Source organism: Manis pentadactyla, chromosome 2 (genome assembly GCF_030020395.1).
Source record: "Manis pentadactyla isolate mManPen7 chromosome 2, mManPen7.hap1, whole genome shotgun sequence".
Lineage (NCBI taxonomy): Eukaryota > Metazoa > Chordata > Mammalia > Pholidota > Manidae > Manis > Manis pentadactyla.
In genome coordinates this window covers 150675679-150699316 of record NC_080020.1, presented here as the reverse complement: position 1 = coordinate 150699316, position 23638 = coordinate 150675679, and the positions used below count along the sequence as shown (strand labels likewise).

General features: G+C 38.0%; 1 protein-coding gene and 1 long non-coding RNA gene across 2 annotated transcripts in view; one reads left to right on the top strand and one right to left on the bottom strand.

The window, feature by feature from the left end:
* Nucleotides 1–8134: 8134 nt before the first annotated feature.
* LOC118909526 (E3 ubiquitin-protein ligase Arkadia-like) lies at nt 8135–13373 on the top strand. Its single transcript, XM_057496929.1, has 3 exons — nt 8135–8298; nt 10348–10516; nt 13184–13373. The coding sequence occupies exons 1-3, from the start codon at nt 8235–8237 to the stop codon at nt 13365–13367; spliced, it is 417 nt and encodes a 138-aa protein (XP_057352912.1). The 5' UTR covers nt 8135–8234; the 3' UTR covers nt 13368–13373.
* Nucleotides 8249–23638, bottom strand: part of LOC130682534 (uncharacterized) — a 34354-nt gene continuing 18964 nt past the window's right edge. Inside the window, exon 3 of the long non-coding RNA XR_008995727.1 lies at nt 8249–8325. This is a non-coding gene — a long non-coding RNA (uncharacterized LOC130682534). The remainder of the gene's footprint in view (nt 8326–23638) is intronic.

Here is a 23638-nt window from a genome sequence, read left to right as displayed (position 1 = left end):
TGAATCCAAATCTTGCTCTATCCCCTACTAGCTGTGTCTGCAAAATAGTCACATCTACCCCCAGTAGCCCAGGTGGATCACAGAGCAGACATACCAGAGATGTGCCCAGAGAGGCACAAACTGTGGCAGGCTAATGTTTAGTTTGCACGTAGCATAAAATCTCAGCCCTTTCAGTTTTGTACTTGATGTCAACATAACCTTCCAAAGTCCCTGCTCCTCCTGCATTTATCACCTCTTAGTATGGCATCAGCATCCCTATGGTGCTGGTCACAGAAACAAGGTGTCACCTCATCTCATGTTTGGAACAGATGTAATCTCACCTGCCCAGTAATCATTCCCCAGGACCTGATGTCTCTGACATGTTTAATTTCTTATTATCTGTTCATTTCTTTCCATGTTTTCCCCCACGGTTGTCGCTTAATCCCTTATAGTTTCTCAGTGGATTGCTCATCATTCCCTTGCTTTAAGGCCTCAAGGGCTTCTCACTGCCAGCAGAGGTCTGAGCTTCTAAGCCCAACCTACAGGACCCTTGTAACCTGGTCCCGGCTTTCTGTCTCCAGCCTCACTGTGGCCCCTCCCTCCCGGACTCCCTGCTGAAGCGATGCTGGCCTCTCTGTGTCTCCACAGACGGTGAACATGCATATATACATCATGTAGATAATGCAATGAACATTTTGCTAGATTTGCCTGGTCACTATCTATGTATCTATCCCTCTATCCATTCATCAATGTGCATGATGATAATTTTAAAATACTTTGTGAGGTAGGACATTTGCATAAAATGTGTAAAATACATATGTACAACTTAAAGAATCACTAAACAGAAAACCGATGTGAAGATCATTCAGGTGAAGAGAGGAAATAGTGGTAGTTCTTCAGAACCTATCTCCATACACACTCCCATCACAACCCCTGGACTCCTCTCCTAGAGGTAATCACGATCTTGACATTTGTGAGACATTTCTGTTTTGCTTTATAGTTTTACTTCCTATGTATGCATTCTTAAGTAATAAAGATAATTTGGAACTTGATAAAAATGAAATCATACTGTGGTTTTTTGTGTCTTTCCGTTTTCAGTCAAAATTGTGTTTGGGAGCACCATCCTTGTTTTATTGTTTGTGGATATAAAACAGCTGTGTAGCATTGCACTGTGTAGCTGTATGACTATTTACTCAACTGTCCTAGGGTCCGTGGATGTGTTAATAGGTTTTATTATCAGACATGGTGAGGCCAACAGATCAAGAGACCACTGCCTTTGAAAAAGGAATTTATTCTACTCACAGATCCCAAGAGAGGGCATACATGGCATGCCATGGGGCAGAGGGGTGGGGGTGGTTCCTGGGGAGGCACTGGTGTCAGACGGGAAGGGGCTATCTGTAGGCAGGGGCCTTTCTTGTGGTTTCTGTGGGGAGGAGCAGGAGGGATGGTGGAGCAGGCTTGGGATTGGCTACTCTTGAGTAATTTCAGGGTCTGGTGCCTAAGGCTGGCTTTGGTTGTCTGATCCTGGTGTGGGGTGGTAGGGCAGGCAGAGAGTGGCCTGGAGTGTGAGAGCCAATACAGGAAGTGGTGAGGGGTTGTGCCTTGGATCAGCTGCTTCTTGTGGCAAAATACACCCCTAGGAGTTAGACTCTAGCGGGGAGGGACAGAGAGGCAGAGGTCTTGGCATACAATCAAGTTGTCCAGGACAGGGCATATCTGGCATAAGCAAGCAGGGCAGGTGCAAAGCATCACATTTACAGAAAGTAGAAACATGGCTGTAACAAGGACACCTGGGTTTTGAGGTTCTGGCCATTATGAAGAGCTCGGCTGTGAACCGTCTTTTACTGGTTTGTTGGCATCGTTTAGGCCCTGTCTCCCTTCCTCTCAGCTCGTGTTTTCTCCAGGCGCTGCTGTGCTGACTAGCTGCACGTGGGGGCAGACAGCAGCTCACCAGCTCTACCGTGCACGCCTTGCTTTCTGCCTCAGGGCCTCTGTGCCAGCTGCTGTGTGAGCCGTCTGTGGGTCTGCCCTCAGTCATGTGAAAACCTAGGTGTGCAGAACAGTAACACCCACTGGGAAAACCTTTGACCACTGCGGGCAGGAGCCAGAGCAGAAGTACTTTCTACTCCTGTCTTGCCAATGGGTTTCAGCCCCGGGTAAGTTCAGTATGGATTCAATGTGACCAAAGAAATTGACAGCAAAACGTTCTTTGGGGTGAAAGGGTTTATTACCTGGCTTGTTCTTCCCGTGGCAGGTCGAGCACTAGCGTCTCTGCCCCCTCGCAGAGCACTGGGCTGAGCTCTCTACATAGCACAATAATAGCTTATTGCCTAAAGGTGTGGAAGTGGTAGCCTAGCAACAGGCCAGTTATATCATCAGGTGGTTTAAGTTCAGTGGCCATTGGAACCCCAACTTCCCCACACTCCACCCCTCCAGGATTCTCGCCTTACAATCTACACACTTTCAATCTTCCGCAATGGTCCCTGTGCAAGAAAGCTGGAGAACTGTAACCAGATTCCACAATAGCAACAAAGGATATCTGAGAGGACATGCTAAGCACCCACCTGCAGCTCTGCCTGTACCTCAGCAGCTGACAAATACTAAACAGTATAAATTGCCAGGGGGGCACAAGGAAATTGGAGGAACTCTACAAGAGTTGGAGAGGGTGGGCATCATAAAGCCCACTCATAGTCCTTTTAATTCCCCAGTGTGGCCAATGAGAAAGCCAGAGGGCTCCTGGAGTATGACTAGACTACAGGGAACTGAATAAAGCCACACCCCCTTTGCATGCTGCAGTCCCCTCTATAGCAGACGTTCTGGACACCCTCAGCCATGAACTGAGAACGTATCATTATGTAGTGGACCTTGCTAATGCTTTCTTCTCTGTTGACATAGCGGAGGAAAGTCAGGAACAGTTTGCCTTCATGTGGGAAGGCCAGCAGTGGACATTCACTGTCCTTCCACAGGGATACCTCCACAGTCCCACCATTTGTGAAGTTCCCAATTTCTTACCTTTTAATAATGCTGTATTTCAGCTTTGGTCCTCCAACTTATATTTAGCCTTAGGTTTTTAGGATTGGCACCCACTGGGAACCAAAGATTTTAAGTAACAAACCTGAACCTCTTTTTTTCCCCCATTTGCTTATTTAACTTTATAAATTTCTCAGAAAATAAAGAATAAAAATGAAGCGTATGTATTAGACAGAAGTCACCTGTGTTTCCCTTCATATCAGTTTGAAGAAGCTCTTTGTGTATTACAAATATCATTTCACATTTTTCAGGTATGTTGTATATTTAAATTTTTTATTGTACTATTCTTATGAATTCTTACAGAAATTTACATCTTATTTTGCATATTTTCAATAAAAACTGCAATAATAGTTGCACTTGGCATGTTACCTGGTAACTAAAAATTATTAACAATGTTATTGTAAGTATGCCTAGAACATGGCATGTTCATGCTTATTTAACTGAAAACAGTCTGTTTTCTTGATGTCTCAGATTTATGATTCTGAACATCAGCTTTTATTCTGTGCTATACTGTAGCATTGCTCTTAGAATCTGTTCACATAAATAGTATTATGTAATCTAGACAAACTGCTGACATTTCAGTTATTGGGACAAGTGCCTTATTCTTCTGTACAAATGTTCAAAGTATTCCCGCAAAGATGTCAGTTCTTATTTAGCGGTATGGTTTAATTCTACATTTAGCTCTTACACAGATTGTTACATTTTAATAGGATATTCAGCATGTGAAAGCAGGTATCTTTACACATATAAAAATGTTCATCATCTTTAAGTTGGCTTCTGTCTCTTTAAAAAAAGAGAACTCTCAAGTCCCTGAGTTCCAATCTGGAGGAGGGAGCCTCGAGCCAGTTCAGTTGAAGTTCAGTTGGCGGAAACTGGACCCTGCAGGAACTAATCTCTGAGAGTAGTTTGTAAACCTGAAGCTTTCAAAGTTGGCTAATTGGTTACTTTAGAAGGATCAAGAACGATAGATTATGGAGGTTTGTTTCCCTTGTATTGGTTTGTTACTTTGTATTGACACTTTTCAGCTAACCCAGGTTCGTTACTTTGTATGGACACTTTTCAGTTAACTCAGCAACACTACTTACGGTATTTCAATGATGAAAGATTTTGTGAAAAGGTTGAATGAAATTTAAGTAAGTTCAGAAACAACATGCCTTCAACTCTCAAATTTGACAAGTCCATTCAAATTGGACAACGGTCAGATGCCATCTGTTAGTTTCTTCCCTCTTCTTTCATTAAGCTTTCCTCTTCTTTCAACAAGTATTGACACTTTTCAGAGACTGCTGGTCATTTCTAGTTACTAAGGAGGAATTTCATGCCTCACCAAGATGCCTGTAAAAGTAACACTAGCATACGTTTGATTTGTATAGGGATCCGTTACTAACAAAGTTGGGTCCCAGTGGAAAAAGAAAGTATATTCTGTTCTCATTTTTAATACCTTTAAGAAATTCTTGTACTTCGCTTTCAAGTGAGTGGTAAATGATTGCTTTCTAAAAAGTCAAACCATACAGAAACTTTTAATGCAAAAGATGAAAAACTCTCAACCCAGTGCTGTCAATTTCTACCCTATACTTTCAATCCCAAACTAAGGGTATGTTGTGTTTGTCCCCATCATATATAAACATAAATTGTTTTACAAAAAAAAAAATCGAATGATAACATTTATTTGTAATTTCCTTTAAAAAAGTTATCTGTACTTTCTATCAGTTTGTACTGATAGGAGACTTAAATAGATGTTAGTGAGATGTGTTTCTCTTTGATGACTAATACTTAGGGATTTTAGAATACTATAAACAAGACAAACAGTATAATTAACTTCATTGAGTAATAGAAACCTATTATTTGAGAGAGATTAATTTTTTCCAAAAGTAGAATGTCTAGTACTAGAAATTAGGGAGCTGAAATACCCAGCTCCCCAAACTCCAATCCTTCATATTAGAGAAGATTCTAGAGATATTTGCTTTATCTTTTTTAATGTTTTTAAAACTTCCTCTACCAGCAGCTGAAGAACTGGAAATTAAGGTAACTGGATAATATTATAATGTATTCTATTATAATTTTTTGAAGCATTGTTGATACACAGCCTTACATTAATTTCAAATGTGTTACCACATTAAGTCCTCACCCAGCACTAGTGCAGTTACTATCTGTCAACACAGGAAGATGTTACAGAATCATTGCCTGTATTCTCCATGTTGTACTACCATCCCCGTGACCAACTTACATTTTGATTGAAAATTTTTAGAGTTATTTGCTTTCATAGTCTTTGTGCCAAAGAAAATTAGTCCTTTATGTCTGTACTTTAAGGTTCTGTAGGAACAATTGATTTTTATGTTTTTCTTTGACACTAAGGTAATTTCATTCATTTCTAGGCATAAGAGAAGGTCTTAAATATTATATGCCTAATGTATGTAACTGCTCTAGAAAAGGAAAATTCATTTATTATTAATTATTAATAGCCATTATGATAGGTACTCTGCTCTGCACTCTCATTTAATTCTTAAAGGAGTTTTACGAGGTGGATACTACTGTTATCCCAATTTCATAGATGAGAAACAGTCTTAAGGAGTTTAAGCATTAAGTGACTTGCCCAGGATTATACAACTAGTCAAGGGTAGACTTTAAGACCAAGCGGAGATCTTTTTAGTACAAATGAATGACACTTAATTTTGCTTGGCTATTTACTCCTTTTTGTCAGCAATCCACTTACAAGTGGAAAATCACCTTTCCTGTTTATCACTCAGTATCCTTGAATGTTTCATTTTCCATAATGTTTTCCCATAAGTGTTAGGTTTGCTCTAGTTCTTTTGGCTGTCACTGTAATTTTCTCTCACTTCCTGGAGTATTTTGGAAATATTTAAAAAGATTTCTTAGTCTTGAAATCTTCCTCTTGCTGTTTGGTCCTCTAAGCCGCTATAACTGAAAATTGGGCTATGGTAGATAATCGTGAAGTCTTAGGTATTATTATTATTAGATAATTTTTATGTTACTGTTACTCTCTTTTCTATCTTAGTGATTGACATCACAGTATTCTTAGTCACCCAAGCCATAAATACAGCAGTCATTTTTTACTTTTATCCATTCATTCATTTTACTGATTAATGCAGTGTAAAAAAAGTACTCGAGTGCCAATCAACCGTTTTAGTTGCTGGAGGTCAGGCAGTGAATATGGCAGACAAGGTTACTGCTTTTTTGGAACTTGAATTGTAGTGAAGGGACTTGTACAATACACAATAAATAGGCTAATGAAATAATTTCACTCACTGGAAAGTCAAGTACCTGCCAAAAATATGTGATCTGAGATGGCAAAAACTTGGTCCTTTCAATGGAGTGTGTGTTAGTCCAGGACCTCTGAGAAACATGCCATAACAGTATTAAATGTGCCAAGGTGTTTTTTGTTGGTTGGTTGGTTGGTAAAATACACAATTTAAAATACACTATTTTAACCATTTTTAAGTGCAGAGTTTCTTATTAAGTACATTCACATTGTTGTGCAACCATACCATACCATACAACCCTGCCTTTCTAAGTGTACAATTCAAAACAACCATCACTGCACTCAGTTTTAAAACACCACCAGTTCACCAAAAATAAACTCTACACATTTTGGCTAACAGAGCTCAATCATCCTATTCGCCCCAGACCAAGGCAGTCACTCATCTGACATTGGCTTTAAAGGGACTCTTACAATATGTGATCTTTGTGACTGATTTTGTTTACTTAGTATACTAGTTTGTTTTTGAGGTTGGTATCATGTTGTAGTTCGAATCAGTACTTCATTTCTTTTAATAAACAAGTAATATCCTCTTGGATTTTATTTATTCATCAGTTGACAGATACTTACTTACACTTTTTGGCTATTATGACTAAAGGTTTTATGAGTATTTGTGGCTACACCATTCTACATTCTCACCAGCAGTCTGGGAGGGTTCCAGTTTCTTTATAGCTTTGCTAACACTTGTTATTATCTGTATTTTTTATTATACGCAGCCTAGTGGGTCTCTCTTGAATCTTAAGTCCCATGTACCTGTGCCTTATCATTGTGACTTGTTAACTGTGGTGACTCTTGTCTGCCTGGCTGGCTGCCTCTTGTCATTTGCTCATGGCAGTACCCACATGTTCACCCAGCTTTGTGGTCCTCCTTTACTGCCAACCTTACTGAATGCCAGGCAGGCTTCGATGGCTGATCTTAGATACAGCACTGAATTCATACTATTTCATTATTTATAGTAATCCATCTAACATAGTAGTCATCTAGATGTGCAGAAAATATTTAATACAATTACCACTTTAAAATGTAATACCACGAGAAAAAACAGTTGATGAATAAAAGCCTTTCAAATTCTAATCCTTTTATCTATTTTCACCATAGTAGGTTTTGAAGAAATTATTTGATTTTGATCAAATATGTTGCTGCAGGTAGAAAGATAATACAGTAAGATGATTTATAGTAAATGGTTTATAGAAGTTTTCAAGTAGGCTTATGTTCTGTGATCTTTACTGTATTTGTAAAAATCTGGTATATGGGTAGAGAAAAATGTTTTATAAGAACAGTAAAATGACTCATTACAGCAATTTTATAACCTGATGAGGAAAAGGCCATTTATAGGGATTTTATAGGGATTTATAGGCTATTATAGGGATGTTGTCAGTGGAATCTGAGAACTCTTCAGTGAAGTAGTGTGATAAAATACACTGACAATCCTGTAAATATCCAATTATGTCTCCTAGGCCTTTATTAAAGCTTCCCACCTCGCAACGGACTCCTGAATATAACAAACCCTATACCTTATCAGTGGATGTGAAGAGGGAGATTCCTCCTGATGCCCAAAGACACAGGAGAGCCTGAAAGGGACCCTTGTGCACCCAGGCCCACCGGGGCAGCCAGAAGGGTTCCTGCAGAAGCTGAGATGATTACTAGTGAAGTAGGGAGAGCATGTTTATTGAGTGCTGGGCATTGTGCTAGTCATAATTTTGAATTCTGTTACATTATTTCTATGGAGATACCTTGCATGAAGGACTTTACAGTGTATTTTGAAAGACAGGCTTATGATTTCTTGGGTAACTAAAATTTTTGTTGTTTTTTGTATTTACTAATTTAATATTGATGTCATTTAAGGTCTCCTTCAACCCTTGGACACTCCAGATACCCCTGGAGCCAAAGTCCAAGCCCCCATAGTCATCGGCCACAGGAGCCAAGCACCCGCAGCAGGGCTTCCACTGCGATGCAGCGTTTCAGGCCGAATCCAGCAGAGGTTGTGGACCTCACTGCTGACGATGATGACGATGGTAAGCTGGAGTAGCAGCAGTGCACAACTATGAGGAGAATTTGATAAAATGAAATATCTTAATATGTTAGAAACTCCTACTCTTGCTTACTGGTAGTATATTATTAGACTACAAGGAAGTTGTCAAATATCCTAGTTTTATTTTTTAATTGATACCATAAATTTATACATACACTGAGGTTTGCTAATTGTGCCTAAAATGCCTTCTGGTTATTGTTTCATTACTTGGCCGTTATCTTCTTGGGCAAAAAATATTTTGACAAGTGGTAGTTTAATTGATCCTCATACTTTCCTGTTAATTTTATTTGTAATATTACTGTCATACCTTAACTTACCTATGAAGAACTGAAATGAAATTTTTTAAGTACAGACAACAGAAAGCCAGTATGACTGACTTAAATGGTTAGTACTGTTTATTTGAAATAACTAATTTATTTTTAAAGTTATCATTGATATACACTCATAAAGTTATCATTGATATACACTCTTATGAAGGTTTCACAACAAAAACAATGTGGTTATTACATTCACCCTTATTATCCAGTACCCCCCCCATACCCCATTGCAGTCACTGTCCGTCAGTGTGGTAAGATGCCACAGAGTCCCTATTTGTCTTCTCTGAGCTGCACTGGCTTCCCTGTGACCCCATACACACCATGTGCACTAATCATGATTCCCTAAAATCCCCTTCTCCCTCCCTCCCCACCCATCCTCCCACACCCCTCCCCTTTGGTAACCACTAGTCCCTTCTTGGAGTCTCTGAGTCTGCTGCTATTTTGTTCTTTTGGTTTTGCTTCATTGTTATACTCCAGAAATGAGGGAAATCATTTGCTTTGTCTTTCTCTGGCTGACTTATTTCACTGAGCATAATACCCTCTAGCTCCATCCATGTTGTTGCAAATGGTAGGATTGATTTCTTTCTTATGGCTGAATAGTATTTCATTGTGTATATGTACCACATCTTCCGTATCCATCCATCTACTGATGGACACTTAGGTTATTTCCATATCTTGGCTATTGTAAATAGTGCTGCAATAAACACAGGGGTGCATATGTCTGAGAAGTTGTTTTCTTTGGGTAAATTCCATTGTGAGTATATACCATATTTTAAAAAATCATTTATCCATTGATGGGCATTTGGGTTGCTTTGATCTCTTGGCCAAGAGCATGGGTGTAGAAATATCTCTAAAAGACAAAAAAAATGTGAATTTTAAAAGTAGAAAGTTATACCTCAGAAAAGCTATGCAGAAAAAATGAATCACCCCGACACATTCTGTATCAAAGGAGATGAATAGATGGCTTCAAAATGTAATCTAAGACATGTTAGAATATTTAAGGGAGGTACCAAAACCTAATGAGGGAAAAGAAAGGGTTTTTCAGTAAGTGGTTTGGTGATAGCCAGTTAGCCATGGAGGGACAAGACTGGATTCTATTTATAATCTTATTTGATACCATAAAACAGAAATTAGTTCTAGATGAAATAAATAATTAAGGAAACATTCTGAACCAAACATAATATGTATCCATTGTCCAAATAAGGAAGCACTTTCCAAACTTACAATAATTTGGAAAACAACGCATCCCCCAGATAGTACAGATTTCATAGCATAAATCTGAAAGACTCTTGTGTATTTCTTAGAAGAATTACTCTTCATTTTGTTAAAAATAACTTTGGAAAAAATACACAACAAATGTAATATCTTTATTTTAGAACTAAAGGGTTAATATCTTAAAGAATATGAATGTATAAGATCTTAACACCTTTAGAAATTGCAGGATTGATATCACCATATAGGATAATACAAATTCTTATGGAAACAAGTTTGTAAACAAAAATACAAGAGGAAATATGGGAAGATGTACAGATTAAGAGAGTAGGTATTGCTTTCACTATGTGCGTTGAGGTCTGTTTTTTAGAAATTTTCATTTAGACAGATAGGATTTTTATGTTTGTAACGAATTTCGTAGCCTTCAAAGTGAGTGAAACATTTTGTCTATCAATTAGTTGACAAGCAGATACCCTTTAAAAGTTTTTTCCTTCTGTTTCTAGAACATATCGATGAAATTGAGGAAGATGTGGTTTCAGAAGCTTCCTCCACTCCCCAGGTCACTGCCCATGCAGAAATTGTTGTTACCTTGACAGACAGTGACTATGCAGAGACTGATGTCACCTTGAGTGACAGTGAAGTGGAGACTGTGACAGATGGAGAAAGCCATCAGTAAGATTGAAAGAATTTAAACATTTGAAGTTTTAAATGTAAACTTAAACATTTTTATGCTGCAGATATTTACTTTATTTTATTTTTTTGAGATCTAGTTTGTGTATGCACATACCAAATAAGCGATTTTAGTGGTTTTCAAATCAGGTTACTGTAGACTCCCCTGTAAAGATCATAAAATAAAGATACATTGTTGCCTAGATTGTATCCCCCACCAGTTGTGCCAGAATCTTAGGGGTCACTATTTTTAAAAATAGTGTACAGTTAAGAGTCTTTGCTCTAGATAAATGGTGATTTTACTTAATGTTTTACAAAATTCAGTTTCCTTTCTGATTAAGGGAATTCATGAGCTCCTTTGAAGTTTATATGTTTATAATGCATGAATACTGGGTATGGGCTAAAATTAAAAGTGAAGAAAACTTTAAAGGAGTATTGATGCTGAAGTATTACTTTTTGTTCTAATTTGTTTCATCCCAAGATCCCAGTGCTACCAGGGAAGTCTGTGCTACTGTGTTAGGGCAGCATAGCATAAAACATTTTTTTGCCCTTCACTCAGTAATTTCATCGAACCCCTGTGCCAAAAAATGAATGAAAACCCTCATTTGCTTTGATAAATAACTGGAAATGACATTGCCCTTTGGGAATCATTTTGACACCCCCTTCAAGAAACTAAACTAAACTAAACCCTAACACTGCATTCATCTTGTGCTTTAGATGATTACAGATATTGGTAAGAGTCCCTCTTTCCATTTCATTCATCATACTAAGCTTTTGATTAATCTCAATTTTTGTGTTGGAATGAATTTAGAAATGCATTTGCCGATGATGTTTTAATTTGTGTTGTTAAAGACTGTAAAAACAGACCTTATTTTGGAATATGTCAAAACACACCTAGAGTGTGTGCTTCTCCACTTGCCACTGTCCCACTGAAGTGCTGCTTCTCATGGCCCGGAAGAGAGCGCTCTAGGACATATCCCCGGTTTAAGTTTTAAAGGATTTTTGCAGACTGAGAAAAACTGATACTCCCCAGTTTGTGCCCCATTATCCTGTGACTTTGCATAGTTCTTGGTACAGCAGTGACTCCATTTTTATGAGCTACGAGAACTGCTGAAAATAAGGATCTCCTTTTCTTTGTGGAACTGGATACCTTTCTTGCCATGGAGCTGCTTACTATTTAAGCAGATACATTTACCATAGTAACTGGATAGTGCCCTTGACCCGTGTTTTTCCTTATTGTTACTGGGGTTACTAACTTTGTCACTGTTTAGCTGGCCCCTAGACAGACTGCATCCACATTTCAGATTCTTTGATGTCAGGACTTGACAGATGTCACTAAATTGGAGTTAGGACATCCTATGAAGCTTTCACAAAAGTACTACAAAATGGACCTGGAACTTTGGGCAGCTATTAACAGCTTTTCATGAATGACAGACTTTTCATCACAGACTCTTGGTTTGTTTCTCAAGGATTTTACATGGTGACCTCTGTCCTCCTTCAAAGCCATTGTGATCCTGAGACATTTGTTTACTCTCATGCCTCAGCCTGTACTGTCCTTGCTGGGATGGGCTGTCCTTTCTTTACCGTCTCAGGAATCAATCATTTTTACTCCTGATACTCGAGAATTTCATTTTAGAGTTTGAACTTCTTTATAAACTCTTAGGCTTTACACTTGCTGAGGCCATCTACAGCCCAGTTTGAATGTTGGGGTTCTTTCCTGACTGGTCGAGCTTGTGCCCCCCATGACTGCATGTCAACGGGTCTGGCTTACCCTTTCCACACAAGCTGATGATAAACTCACAGTCAGTTTCACATTCAGTTTGGATAAGAGAGAAAAAGACACTTTCATAAGCCCCACCTTTCTAAAACATTCATTTTTCCCTGGGAGCTTTAGGACTCACTGTGTATTCTACAGGCTATTCCTCTGTACCCTCAGTCTAGATCATTACGGACAATCCCTTACAATTAAAAAAAAATGAAACATACAGTAAGTAACAATACAATACAATGCCATACACATCATAAAAAGATGATAAAAATGTTCAGCGCAAACAAGTGATGTTTTGTTATGGCTCCCAAACTGGTCAACGAGCTGCAGCTCTCCCCGCCTCTGCTGACCCCAGGAAATTTCTCTGTGCCTTGACTCTCTTTTAGGGCAGCAGCAGAAACACAGCTTGGTTTAGAACTCCCAAAGCTGTGTTTCACAAATTCAATCTGGACTAAACATACAAGATCATGCAGATGTTATTAAATGTTTAGGGTGTTGATAATTTTATTACTTCATGGGTGGTGCATAATTTCAGGTACTAACATAAAATGTGAATATTTGATTATAACCCCAGATGTATACTCAAAATAACCATTGAAAAGAGAGCAGCATTCTTGAACCAGAATCCTGTATTTTACAGCAGTGATTGGTCTGGCATATCATTTCTCCTATCCTGAGGTCAGTTGATTGGAGAACATTTGCTGAACATTTCATTCATCATGTTTATTGAGTGCTGAGTATTGTGCTAGTCATAATTTTGAATTCTGTTACATTATTTCTATGGAGATACCTTGCATGAAGGACTTTACAGTGTATTTTGAAAGACAGGCTTATGATTTCTTGGGTAACTAAAACTTTTGTTCTTTTTTATATTTACTAATTTAATATTGATGTCATTTAAGGTCTCCTTCAACCCCTGGACACTCCAGATACCCCTGGAGCCAAAGTCCAAGCCCCCATACTCGTCGGCCACAGGAGCCAAGCACCCGCAGCAGGGCTTCCACTGCGATGCAGCGTTTCAGGCCGAATCCAGCAGGGGTTGTGGACCTCACTGCTGACGATGATGACGATGGTAAACTGGAGTAGCAGCAGTGCACAACTATGAGGAGAATTTGGTAAAATGAAATATCTTAAAATGTTAGATACTCCTACTCTTGCTTACTGGTAGTATATTATCAGACTACAGGGAAGTTGTCAAATATCTTAATCTTATTTTTTAATTGATACCATAAACTGATACATAAACTGAGGTTTGCAAACTGTGCCTACAATGCTTTCTGGTTATTGTTTCATTACTTGGCTGTTATCTTCTTGGACAAAAAATATTTTGACAAGTGGTAGTTTAATCGTTCCTCATACTTTCCTGTTAATTTTATTTCTAATATTATTGTCGTACTTTGACTTTGCTGTGAAGAACTGAAATGGCACTTTTTAGGTACAGACAACAGAAAGCCAGCATGGCTGACTTAAATGGTTAATACTGTTTATTTGAAATAACTAATTAATTTTTTTCTTTTAAAGTTATCATTGATATACACTCTTATGAAGGTTTCACAAGAAAAGCAATGTAGTTATTACATTCACCCTTATTATCAAGTCTCCCCCCATACACTATTGCAGTCACTGTCTGTCAGCATAGTAAGATGCCACAGAGTCCCTATTTGTCCTCTCTGAGCTGCACTGTCTTCCCCGTGACCCCATACACACCATGTGCACCAGTCATGATACCCCGCCATCCCCTTCTCCCTCCCTCTCCATGTGCCCCCCCAACCCCTCCCTTGTGGTTACCGCTAGTCCCTTCTTGGAGTAAAGGAAGCAGAACTGAAAGAACAAAATAGCAGCAAACTAATTTACTTTTAAAAGTTGCTACCCCTTAATGTAATATTGCTCTTCCCTTCTGTGCTGCTCAGCTTTAGCGTTTTGTTTTGGCTGAGAACTGCACTCCAGTAACTGAGGAAACAAACTACAATTGGAAACAGGGGAGGGAACGTGGTAGCACGTGTGACTACATGAACACATCTGTAAGTTTCCCCACATATTGAGAATTATCTTCAGGAATTATTAGTTACATCCTAGGAGGAAATGGTCAGTCATAATTTTCTTAAAGGCTGAAGGCAAGTCCTATATGAATTTGTTAGCTTTGGGAGTCAGCTATAAATTGGAGAAAGGATCCATTAGGGAGGGAGGAAGCGTCAGAGGCCGTGTGCACTCGGCTCCCACGGACGCTCTGCAGTCTGGGTGACCATGACTCTCAGAGCACCAGGGCTCTGGGATTATGTGTATGAAAAGATCGTTTATTTCCACCATCTGCATTTCATTCAAAAGTGTCTTGCTTTTTATTCTGAAGCACCAAAAATTATCTGTAAGAGAGTGGCTAATATAATAGGGACTAATTTAAGATTGCTCAGAGTTAATTAAATATATGACAACTGTTTTGGAAACTTCTTGTGTGTTTTCCCATGCGAGACCTACCAGCCAGTAAGTAGGGAAGGTGACAGAATAGCCTTCTAACCCACTGGAATTAGTTCAGGCAGAATACTTTTACTAGGTTAAAAGAATACCAGTAATAAGTAGATGCCCCCTTCTCCCCACTGATTTCTCTCAGTGGAAAGCTTCTAACCTATTAAAAATAAATCCAAAGCTTAAGTGTCTGGGTCCCCTAGTTCCTCACTGGCAGTCACTTAGTCTCCTGGAGGCATCTGGCAATGTCTGCAGACATTTTCAGGTCTCACTTTTGGGGTAGAGTGCTGCAATCACCTAAGAGGTAGAGGCCAGGGATGCTATGAATCATCCCACAATCCACAGGACAGCCCACCCTGTATCCCCACTTCCTTCTCCTACACAGAATTATACAGCCAAAAGTGTCAATACTGCCAAGGTTGAGAAACTGAGATAAGCCATTTGCAAATAAACAGAGGTTCCTCCCTGCCCTTTTTACATGTAGCGAATATGTTTAAGCATCCAGAGTAGTTTCCCGTCTACAGGTACTGTTTGCATTTCAGAAATCACCCTACCACTCTGCACTGTATAGAAAAGATTGTATTCTCGACCTGTAACACATTAAGATAATCCCTTCTTTTTGAACCAAATTGTTGTGACTATGCTTTGGACAGATTTATTTCTATTATTCTCAATTTTTAAACAGCCATTTTATAATCAGAGTCTAAAATATAGCTCATTCGTACATTAATGTCTGCCTCAAATTTACTTCCTACTACAGAACTTTTTCACTTTTATTATAAAACACTGATGGAATTAATATTTGTATTTTTTTTTAAATAAACAAAAAGCTGTGTAAAAAAGTGAGAGAGTGCTTAGGTAACTTATCCATGACCATACAGTCAGTGGTGAAATTAAAACTGCTTTTCAAGCAGTCTGACTAGAATCCATACTGTACCTAAGAAAGGACAGTTTCTAACCCTGTGACAGCCTGTGACAATGTATGGGAACATAGCGGACACACTTTTTCTTTCCTTTTCCTCTTTTCTGCTTGGTAGTAGATCACAAAACTTCCATAGCGGTTACTCAAAAAACTATTTTAATAACCTGAGTTATTGGAATATGCACATGTGTTGGATTTTTAAAATGCAGTAATCACATTTTAGTAATGTCATTTTAATGTTGCAGTTTAGCTTTATGAAAGCTTTTTGTAAAACTATATATTGTACTTATTAGAGTTAATAGTTTTAAAGTTGGTTTTAATTACCATAAAAATGTTAGCTTTGATTAAAATATAGTCCATTACCTAATTTGTTTTGAAATGCTAAATAACTATTTTACATTCTGCAGAACCTACTGTAGTACCGCTCACTAGCTCAAGAATGGAATCTCCGACCACAAGCCCTTGGATTCACAACTACTCAGAGTCATCTGCCCCTGAGCAGGCCTCTGACAGTGATGCAACTGACGATAGCAGCGAATGGTCAGAGACGTCAGCTCCTCTTACAAGCAATACAATGACTGGGACTTATATAGGAGGTGTGTTTAAAAAAATGGGCTGGGGGGAAGGAATTTTTCATTACTTTTGTTAGAAAAAGTATTGTTTTAAGGATTTTAGCTATGTTAGCAAAAATGTAATCTTAGAGTGAACATAGTATGTGAGCAAAGTCGTCTCTATTAGACTAAGATTTTATATTGGAGGTGCTGTATGTTATTGAAGTATCATAGCACAACTGAAAGAGATTGGGGGCTGTCACCAAAAATATGAGCAGCAACAAAAGAAAACATAGGTAAATTGGACTTCACCAAAATCTAAAACTTCTGTACATCAAAAGACATTATTGAGAAAGATGGCCTACAGAATGGGAGAAAATCATGTGAAAATCATTTATTTGATAAGGGTCGAGTATCCAGAATATATAAAGAACTTCCACAACTCAACAGTAAAAAGAGAACCCAGTTTAAAAATGGGCAAAGGACTTGCATAGATATTTTTCCAAAGAAGATATGCAAATAATGGGAAGCACATGAAAACAACCTCATTAATTATGAGGGAAATACAAATGAAAACCACTTTACACCCATCATAATTAGAAACAAAAAACCAAAACACTGGAAATAGTAAATGACCAATGTTGACAAGAATGTGGAGAACCTGGAACCCTTATGAATATCTGGTGGGAATGTAAATCGGCGCAGCTGCTGTGGAAACCACTTTGGGGGTTCCTCAAAAGGTTAAACCTGGAATTATGTGACCCACAATTCCAGGCCTGGCCATATATCCAAAAGAATTGAAAACCATGATGAAAGTTTTAAAAGGCTTGATGATGTCCCATCATCTTAATTTTTGTTGTTGTTTGTTCTTTTGGTGTCATATGTAATAAACCATTGTCTAACCCCGGGTCACAAAGATTTACTCCTGTGTTTTCCTTTAAAGAGCTTTATAGTTTTAACTCTTCAGAATTAATCTTGTGTTTCTATCACCAATGATATCTCTGGTTCTTTCTCTTCTCAGTTGTTGAACGGAGCCTTAAACTAGCCTCCTTTCTCTTCTGGACAATGGCCACGAGATAGGAACTTGCTGTTTACTAACAGGGATACCATGGACGTATGGCTTGTAGACTGACCAGTAGTACTGTTAATAATGAAATCATCTTATATTTTCTTTCATTTTTTTGCCTTTAATAGTATCTCATTTAATTCTTATAGTACCCTTCTAACCTAACACTGAACAGATTGGAAAACTGGCTGGATTGGTCTCCGTTCCTTAGAGAACTGATGGTATAACCTAGAATCCAAGGAAATTTCACAGGGTTGTCTTTTAAATACTACATTCTTTGAAAAGACGTAGGCAGAAATGGAGTGGGCCTTTATTTCATTTATTTGAGTGTACACTCTTTCCCCAGTACTGAGTATCTTGTATGTTATTTTATTTATTCTTATTTAATCCTTAAACATTTTCTTGATGTTGAATCATACTCTTCCCATTTGAGAAAAGAAGAAATCTGGAAGTTAAATACTTTGAAGGTCAATAGTAATCTCTGAGGCCAACACCTGAACACTTCTCATTCACTCCTGGCCCCTGGCAGCCTTATGTCCTCTCTCGGCTGGATTTCATGTGACACTGTCCCAACTTCATTTCAAGGCCGTCTCAAAGCTTTTATTAACTTATGTATTTGTTAATACCCTAATCAGTCAGGATTCACATTTAATCTCTTAGGTAGCAACTTTACTACTTGAATGGCCTTCTCACGGTGTTACTGTAACTATATTGATGATGACCTTTTGGACAGACAGACGTGCTTATGTTGTATTTCCCTAGATTAGGAGGAGAACATCGTTCTGGGCCAGATTGTTCCTGTATATAATAAACCTGAGAGAACCACTCACAGATATTCAGACTGCATTAGGAACACTCAGTTCTGCTGGCTTCATTTCTTTTAAATGCTTTGTAGAACATCCTTAGCCTATTTTGTTCATATCCTGTCCTTACTTAGCACACTGCATATTTCCAACCCTGAAGCACTCAAGCCATCTAGCTTCAACCAGGTTCCTAAATGGGGCTGCACAGGGCTGGTAAGAATCATAGAAGCAAGCAGATGGGTGCCTCATGAATTTAGGGTACCTAACATGGGTTTTGGTAGTAGGATGCCAAACTGTAATGTATCTCACTCAGTTCCCTTTCTTTCCTTTCAGTGGTGGTTCCTATTCACTCACTCTTAGTTTTGTATTTGAGATATTTGAAGATAGTGAGGGCAAGTTCTTTCTGAACAGATAAGGGTCATCTCTCTCACTTCTGTCATGGCCGCAGCAGTCCGCAGCGCTCTTGCTGTGCTTACAAATTCATCTCCTGAGTCTTAGGGTTGCCCAGAATCCTCAAATAACTGGATCTGTAAAATTAAAGCGTCCAAGTTGGAAGCAACCATGAAGGTCGTTTAGTCCACCCACTGACTGGATTTTATCCCAAAAGTTTTCAATCTTTTCTCTGAAGTCATTTCACCGAAAATGACATAAACTTGTACAACATGTTGACCTGGGGGCTGAGATAAAGTCCTGAAAATGTTGCAGGAAATAAAGCTACTGTAGTAATGAATTATTGTACATATATCACAGCATATAGAAAATAGTTCCTTACAGGCTGTTGGTGATGGTCATTTCCTCATATGCTAGTTGTAACTTTGCTCAAGTTATTTAAAAAATTTGGAATGCAAGTGAATGAAAATGATATAATTATATACTGAGTTATAGAATTATAACTGACTTTGAATCCACTATAATTTATGTTTTCAAAGTAAACAACTTATTTTCCTTGTTTTTTGATACAAATCACTTGTAATATTTAACCTCTCAACTGATGCTAACAAGGTGGTATGAATGCCAGGAGGCAATTAGAGATGAGAAAAAATTGGTAATTTTTTTTATCCAAGTCCACAGACTCCTAAATCTAGTTCTTGCGTTACCGTAATTTGGGTTCATGAGATTAGCCCAAATAGGCCAGACCCAGAAGCTTGGAGAAAACCAATATACAGAGATTCAGAATAGAGACACTCTGTAGCAGAATTTAGATCACAGACCTTTCCCAGGAGAGAATCAGCAAAGACAAGAGAGGACGGGTATGGGAAGGCAGCCCAGGAGAATGACAGGGAGGTTTCCCACCTGCCATCAGACCTCTCAACCAGAGCCCAAAGTACCTCCACCCAGATTCTTTTATGTGACCCCATTAATTCCCTTCACTGTTTTGGCCAGTTTTGATTGGATTTTTCTATTATATGTAAGTAACCATGAGATTCCTGATTGGTACCTTGGCCCAGAAGAGATTAGGTGGGTCCTATGAGCCAAACAGAAGCAGGTTAACTCTGGTATTGGCTAGTCTAGAGATCAGACCGGAGCGGTGGTGCTCCAGAACCCTGCGGGCTCTGCAGGGACGCCTCAGGAGGCACACGGAGGGTGGGGAGGAGAGGCCTGTGGGCACTCCATTCTTCCTATGTTTATTTTTTAAGTAAAAAATTTTATCTACATTTTTACCTGGATCCTGCATAATAGTTTGAGGAAAGGATGCTGTCTTTTAGATGAGTTTGTGCTAAGCCTTCTGGAGGCACTTTTGCATGTCTTCTGGCAGGGAAGGGCATACCTCCAAAATAACTATGGGCATGCGGCAGAGAGCATAATCAGGACTCGTGTATTTCATACCTAGCAGATTATCATCTTCTCTAACAACAGCTATGCAGGGCAGTGACTGCTCCACTAAATAGGTGAGAAAGCTTAAATGACTTCCCTAAGGTCACACTGCTCGGGATTAGACAGGCTCACGATTCACACTCGGGCCCATTTGACTCCATGCTTTTTTCCCACTGCTCAGCACTAATTCACTAGTTCAGATATATTATATGTAATTAATAAGTTATTTATCTTACTGCCCTTGCAACGATGGTCTAATTTAGTGGCCTGTGATTTTTTTAAAATTAAGTCTCTAGGACTGTCTGAAAGTTCTAAATTATTACTGATTGAGGGGATTTGGGAAATCAGAAATCAGGTTATTATGACACCATTAATTCTACACACATTAGAATTTTATTTCTTACATTCTGTTGGGTCTGAGTTTAGAGACCATAGGAAGGGAAGAGACGTTGGAGATTAGATCAGCAGCCAGACAGGCTCTGGTTTGGTGGTTATGTCTTCAGAAGATAAGATTTTTAACACATAGTCTGCACTATGTAGGAACGATTTGTGGTATTAGGGGTTCCTGGAGTTCAGGAGAATTTTGCTTTATTGCATATAATAGAAGGACTCATTTGATATTTAAAAAAATTTTAATGCAATTAAAAACAAATCATTTGTTATGGCCCAGGAGAAGATGATCTATTGCCATATTTAAATGTCATGGTATATATGAGCCTCCTAAATAATTCAGGCTTTCAGGAAAATCTCAGTGAAGACTGCTGCCTGAAATTATATGATATGATATGTTAAGAATGTGGCACTATCATGTTCTTATTTACAGAGATTTGAATTTACTAAACATGTCTTAATTCTTTATTTACTTATTTACGGAAAACTATTTTTTACACAGTAATATTTTGTTCATTATACCTCAATAAAGCTGAAAAAAGTGAAATGATTGTTGAAGAGTTAAATAAATTGATTCATCCTGAAATGAAACTTTAAAATTTCACACTTGTGAATATTACTTCTTGCATAATGATTATAGAAATAGAAAATTTTTAAGAGAAACTGGGAAAAATGTTGTGAATTTGAGGAAGGATAGTCAACTGTGGTAAAACAGAGACACTTCCTTTTTTGTGATCATTTTTACTACCAAGAAATACTGAGCTTTGTGATATCTTGGAGTAAAGCATTCATTTGAAAACATAACTTTTAGAAAATAAGTTTAAAACTTTTCTCACAACTTATTGAGTTTAGTGAAAGTTTCTTTAAGATACTTGATAGCAAGGTTTCCTTTGAAAATATGGCTGAATGTTTTCATGGTTACCTACCTTTTACCCTAGCTGAATGAATCAAAGAATTACAAATCGAAGGAAATCCTTCTGTACTGAAACTAGAGACTGCCCATAGCCTACACCAGACTATCAAGAAATTCTTCCAAATCAAATGAAATTCGGGCTGAACTCTATAAACATATTTTTTTACTTCAAATAGATGCATGTTTTGTAGAGTAAGAGGGATGCGTATTCTGCAGAAGGATCTTCCAACCGTTACTTTGACACATAAAGATTTAGAATGAAGAAATAGGGGGAAGGCATCTGTGTGAAGGGCTAATGTCCACGGTCAGTTCCTGGCAGGCATGCTCCTGTCATCGTATTAATGAAGTGTGGGGAAAACGGCCTGGGGCGGAGGGAGAGGAGCAGCAAGAAAAGGACGTCTCCACAGTCTTGCCCAGAAGGACTACAAGTTCCTTTCTTCTCTATACTGCTCTTAACTGGGAAGTTATAAAGGAAAGCAAGGTTTATATATTTATAAATGTGTAATTAATACAGCTGACTACACAGAAGCCAACAAACCTGTGTATGGCAAAATAAAATTAACAAAAGACAGTTTGGAAACATGTTTACACTTATTATGACAAAAGCTTCCATTGTACATGAACTACTTATAAATCAGCAAGTAAAAGGTGAATAGGCTACGAAGGTGAATAGGTAATTCTGGGAAGAAATGTAAGTGGCTAATAAATACAAGATTTTTCTCAGATTGGCATGTGAGGACTGAGTGATAGTGGGGGTCCTCAGGGACTATTGTGTACTGGTGACCGGTGTATTAATTATGGTAACCTTTTGGGCAGGGTCTTTTGTCAACTGGTATCTGAGTTTAAATTATTTTTTGAGACTCAGAACTACTTACAGGATATTTATGCTATAAACACTGTCCATGAATGATGTGTGTGTGTGTGTGTGCACTCATGTACGTGCATGTACAAAAGACTAGCATGAGAAGGATCATACAGATCAATATTTATTGGAGCATTTGGGTTGTTTCCAATTTTTATCAATGGAAATTTCTTTGATAAATTTTGGTACATTCCTATAGTATAATGCTATGAAGCTGAGAATGAAGTAAAACTGTACATTGACATGGGAAGATATCTAAGATTATTCAAAGAAGAAAATAGGTTGCAAATAGAACAGAGAAGACTCAAGCATTGCTAAAACATACATAAAAAATTAAACATATGCTAATACATTTCTAAAATACAGTAGGAATCTATACGATTTTATTTCCATTCAAATTCCTATTATTTTCCTTAAAATATCTGCTATAAGCCAGAGACGGGTAAGATTCCTCAAGGGAGGAACAACCTAAGACAGGCACAGTCGCAGGGGGCCATCTGGTGAGAAAATGGGGAGCAGCAGACGTGAGGCTTAGAACCTCCCCCCTCATATTCTGAGAGAAATCTTCTGCATACGTGGATGTTTATTGCCCTCGTCTAGCTCGGATTAACACATAGTCTACAGGCACACACCTGATCATCTACATTTGCTCTCTTACAACACTAAACTCTGTTTTCTACCTTTATCTCGTATCTACCTACCACTTCAGCATTTTATTAAAAATAATAATAATAGAGAAATGTGGTATCCACATATAAATCAGGTTTAAAAATCAAATGAATATCCATATTTGAACTGACTGTGTATAGTTCATAATGCATTAACAAAACCGAAAGCTTCTGTGATGACTGCCCTTGCACTGTTCACCATGTAACTTATTCACTATGTAAGAATTTGTACTCCATGTAAGAATTTGTTCGTTATGCATCAGAAGATTGGAGACTGACTAAAATTGGGCTTGGGGTGGATTAATGATTGTGCATTGAGTATTGACCCCCCTATACAGAGATTTGTTGTGGTTAACAACTATTTGATCAATAAATATGAGAGATGCCCTCACTATATATATATATAAACACACTTCCAATTGTAAAATAAATAAGTAACCGGGATGTAATGTATAGCATAAGGAATATAGTCAAAATATTGTAACAACTTGGTATGGTGATACCTGGTACCTAGAAATATCATGTATATAAATGTTGAGTCGCTGTGTTGTACACCTGAAACTAATGTAATGCAATGCTGTTGTCAACTACCCTTCAATAAAAAAAAAAAAAAAAAAAAAAAAAATATCTGCTATAAAGAAGGTATATAACAAAACATTCAAATTGTCTTTTTCCTTGGATAAATTTGAATTGGAGGTATTGTAAGAAATGAGCAGTGAGAATTTGTGGGGTTATGATTTCTTGATTTATTAATCATTAAATCTATGTTACATTTTTATAATTTGTTATTAGATAATGAATTTCATGACTAATCTATAGACATCTGAATATTAATACTAGGCTATTTTTTCTACATTGAGAAATAACCAATTACTCAGTTATTTCTGGTGGTCTTTCTGTGTTCTGT

Bases quoted from the DNA above. Each gene is read 5' to 3' on its own strand.
- LOC118909526 (XM_057496929.1), top strand. From the start codon at position 8,235: ATGCAGCGTTTCAGGCCGAATCCAGCAGAGGTTGTGGACCTCACTGCT. The intron at 8,299-10,347 runs GTAAGCTGGAGT...TTCTGTTTCTAG, and splicing joins TGCTGACGATGATGACGATG to AACATATCGATGAAATTGAG. The intron at 10,517-13,183 runs GTAAGATTGAAA...ATGTCATTTAAG, and splicing joins ACAGATGGAGAAAGCCATCA to GTCTCCTTCAACCCCTGGAC.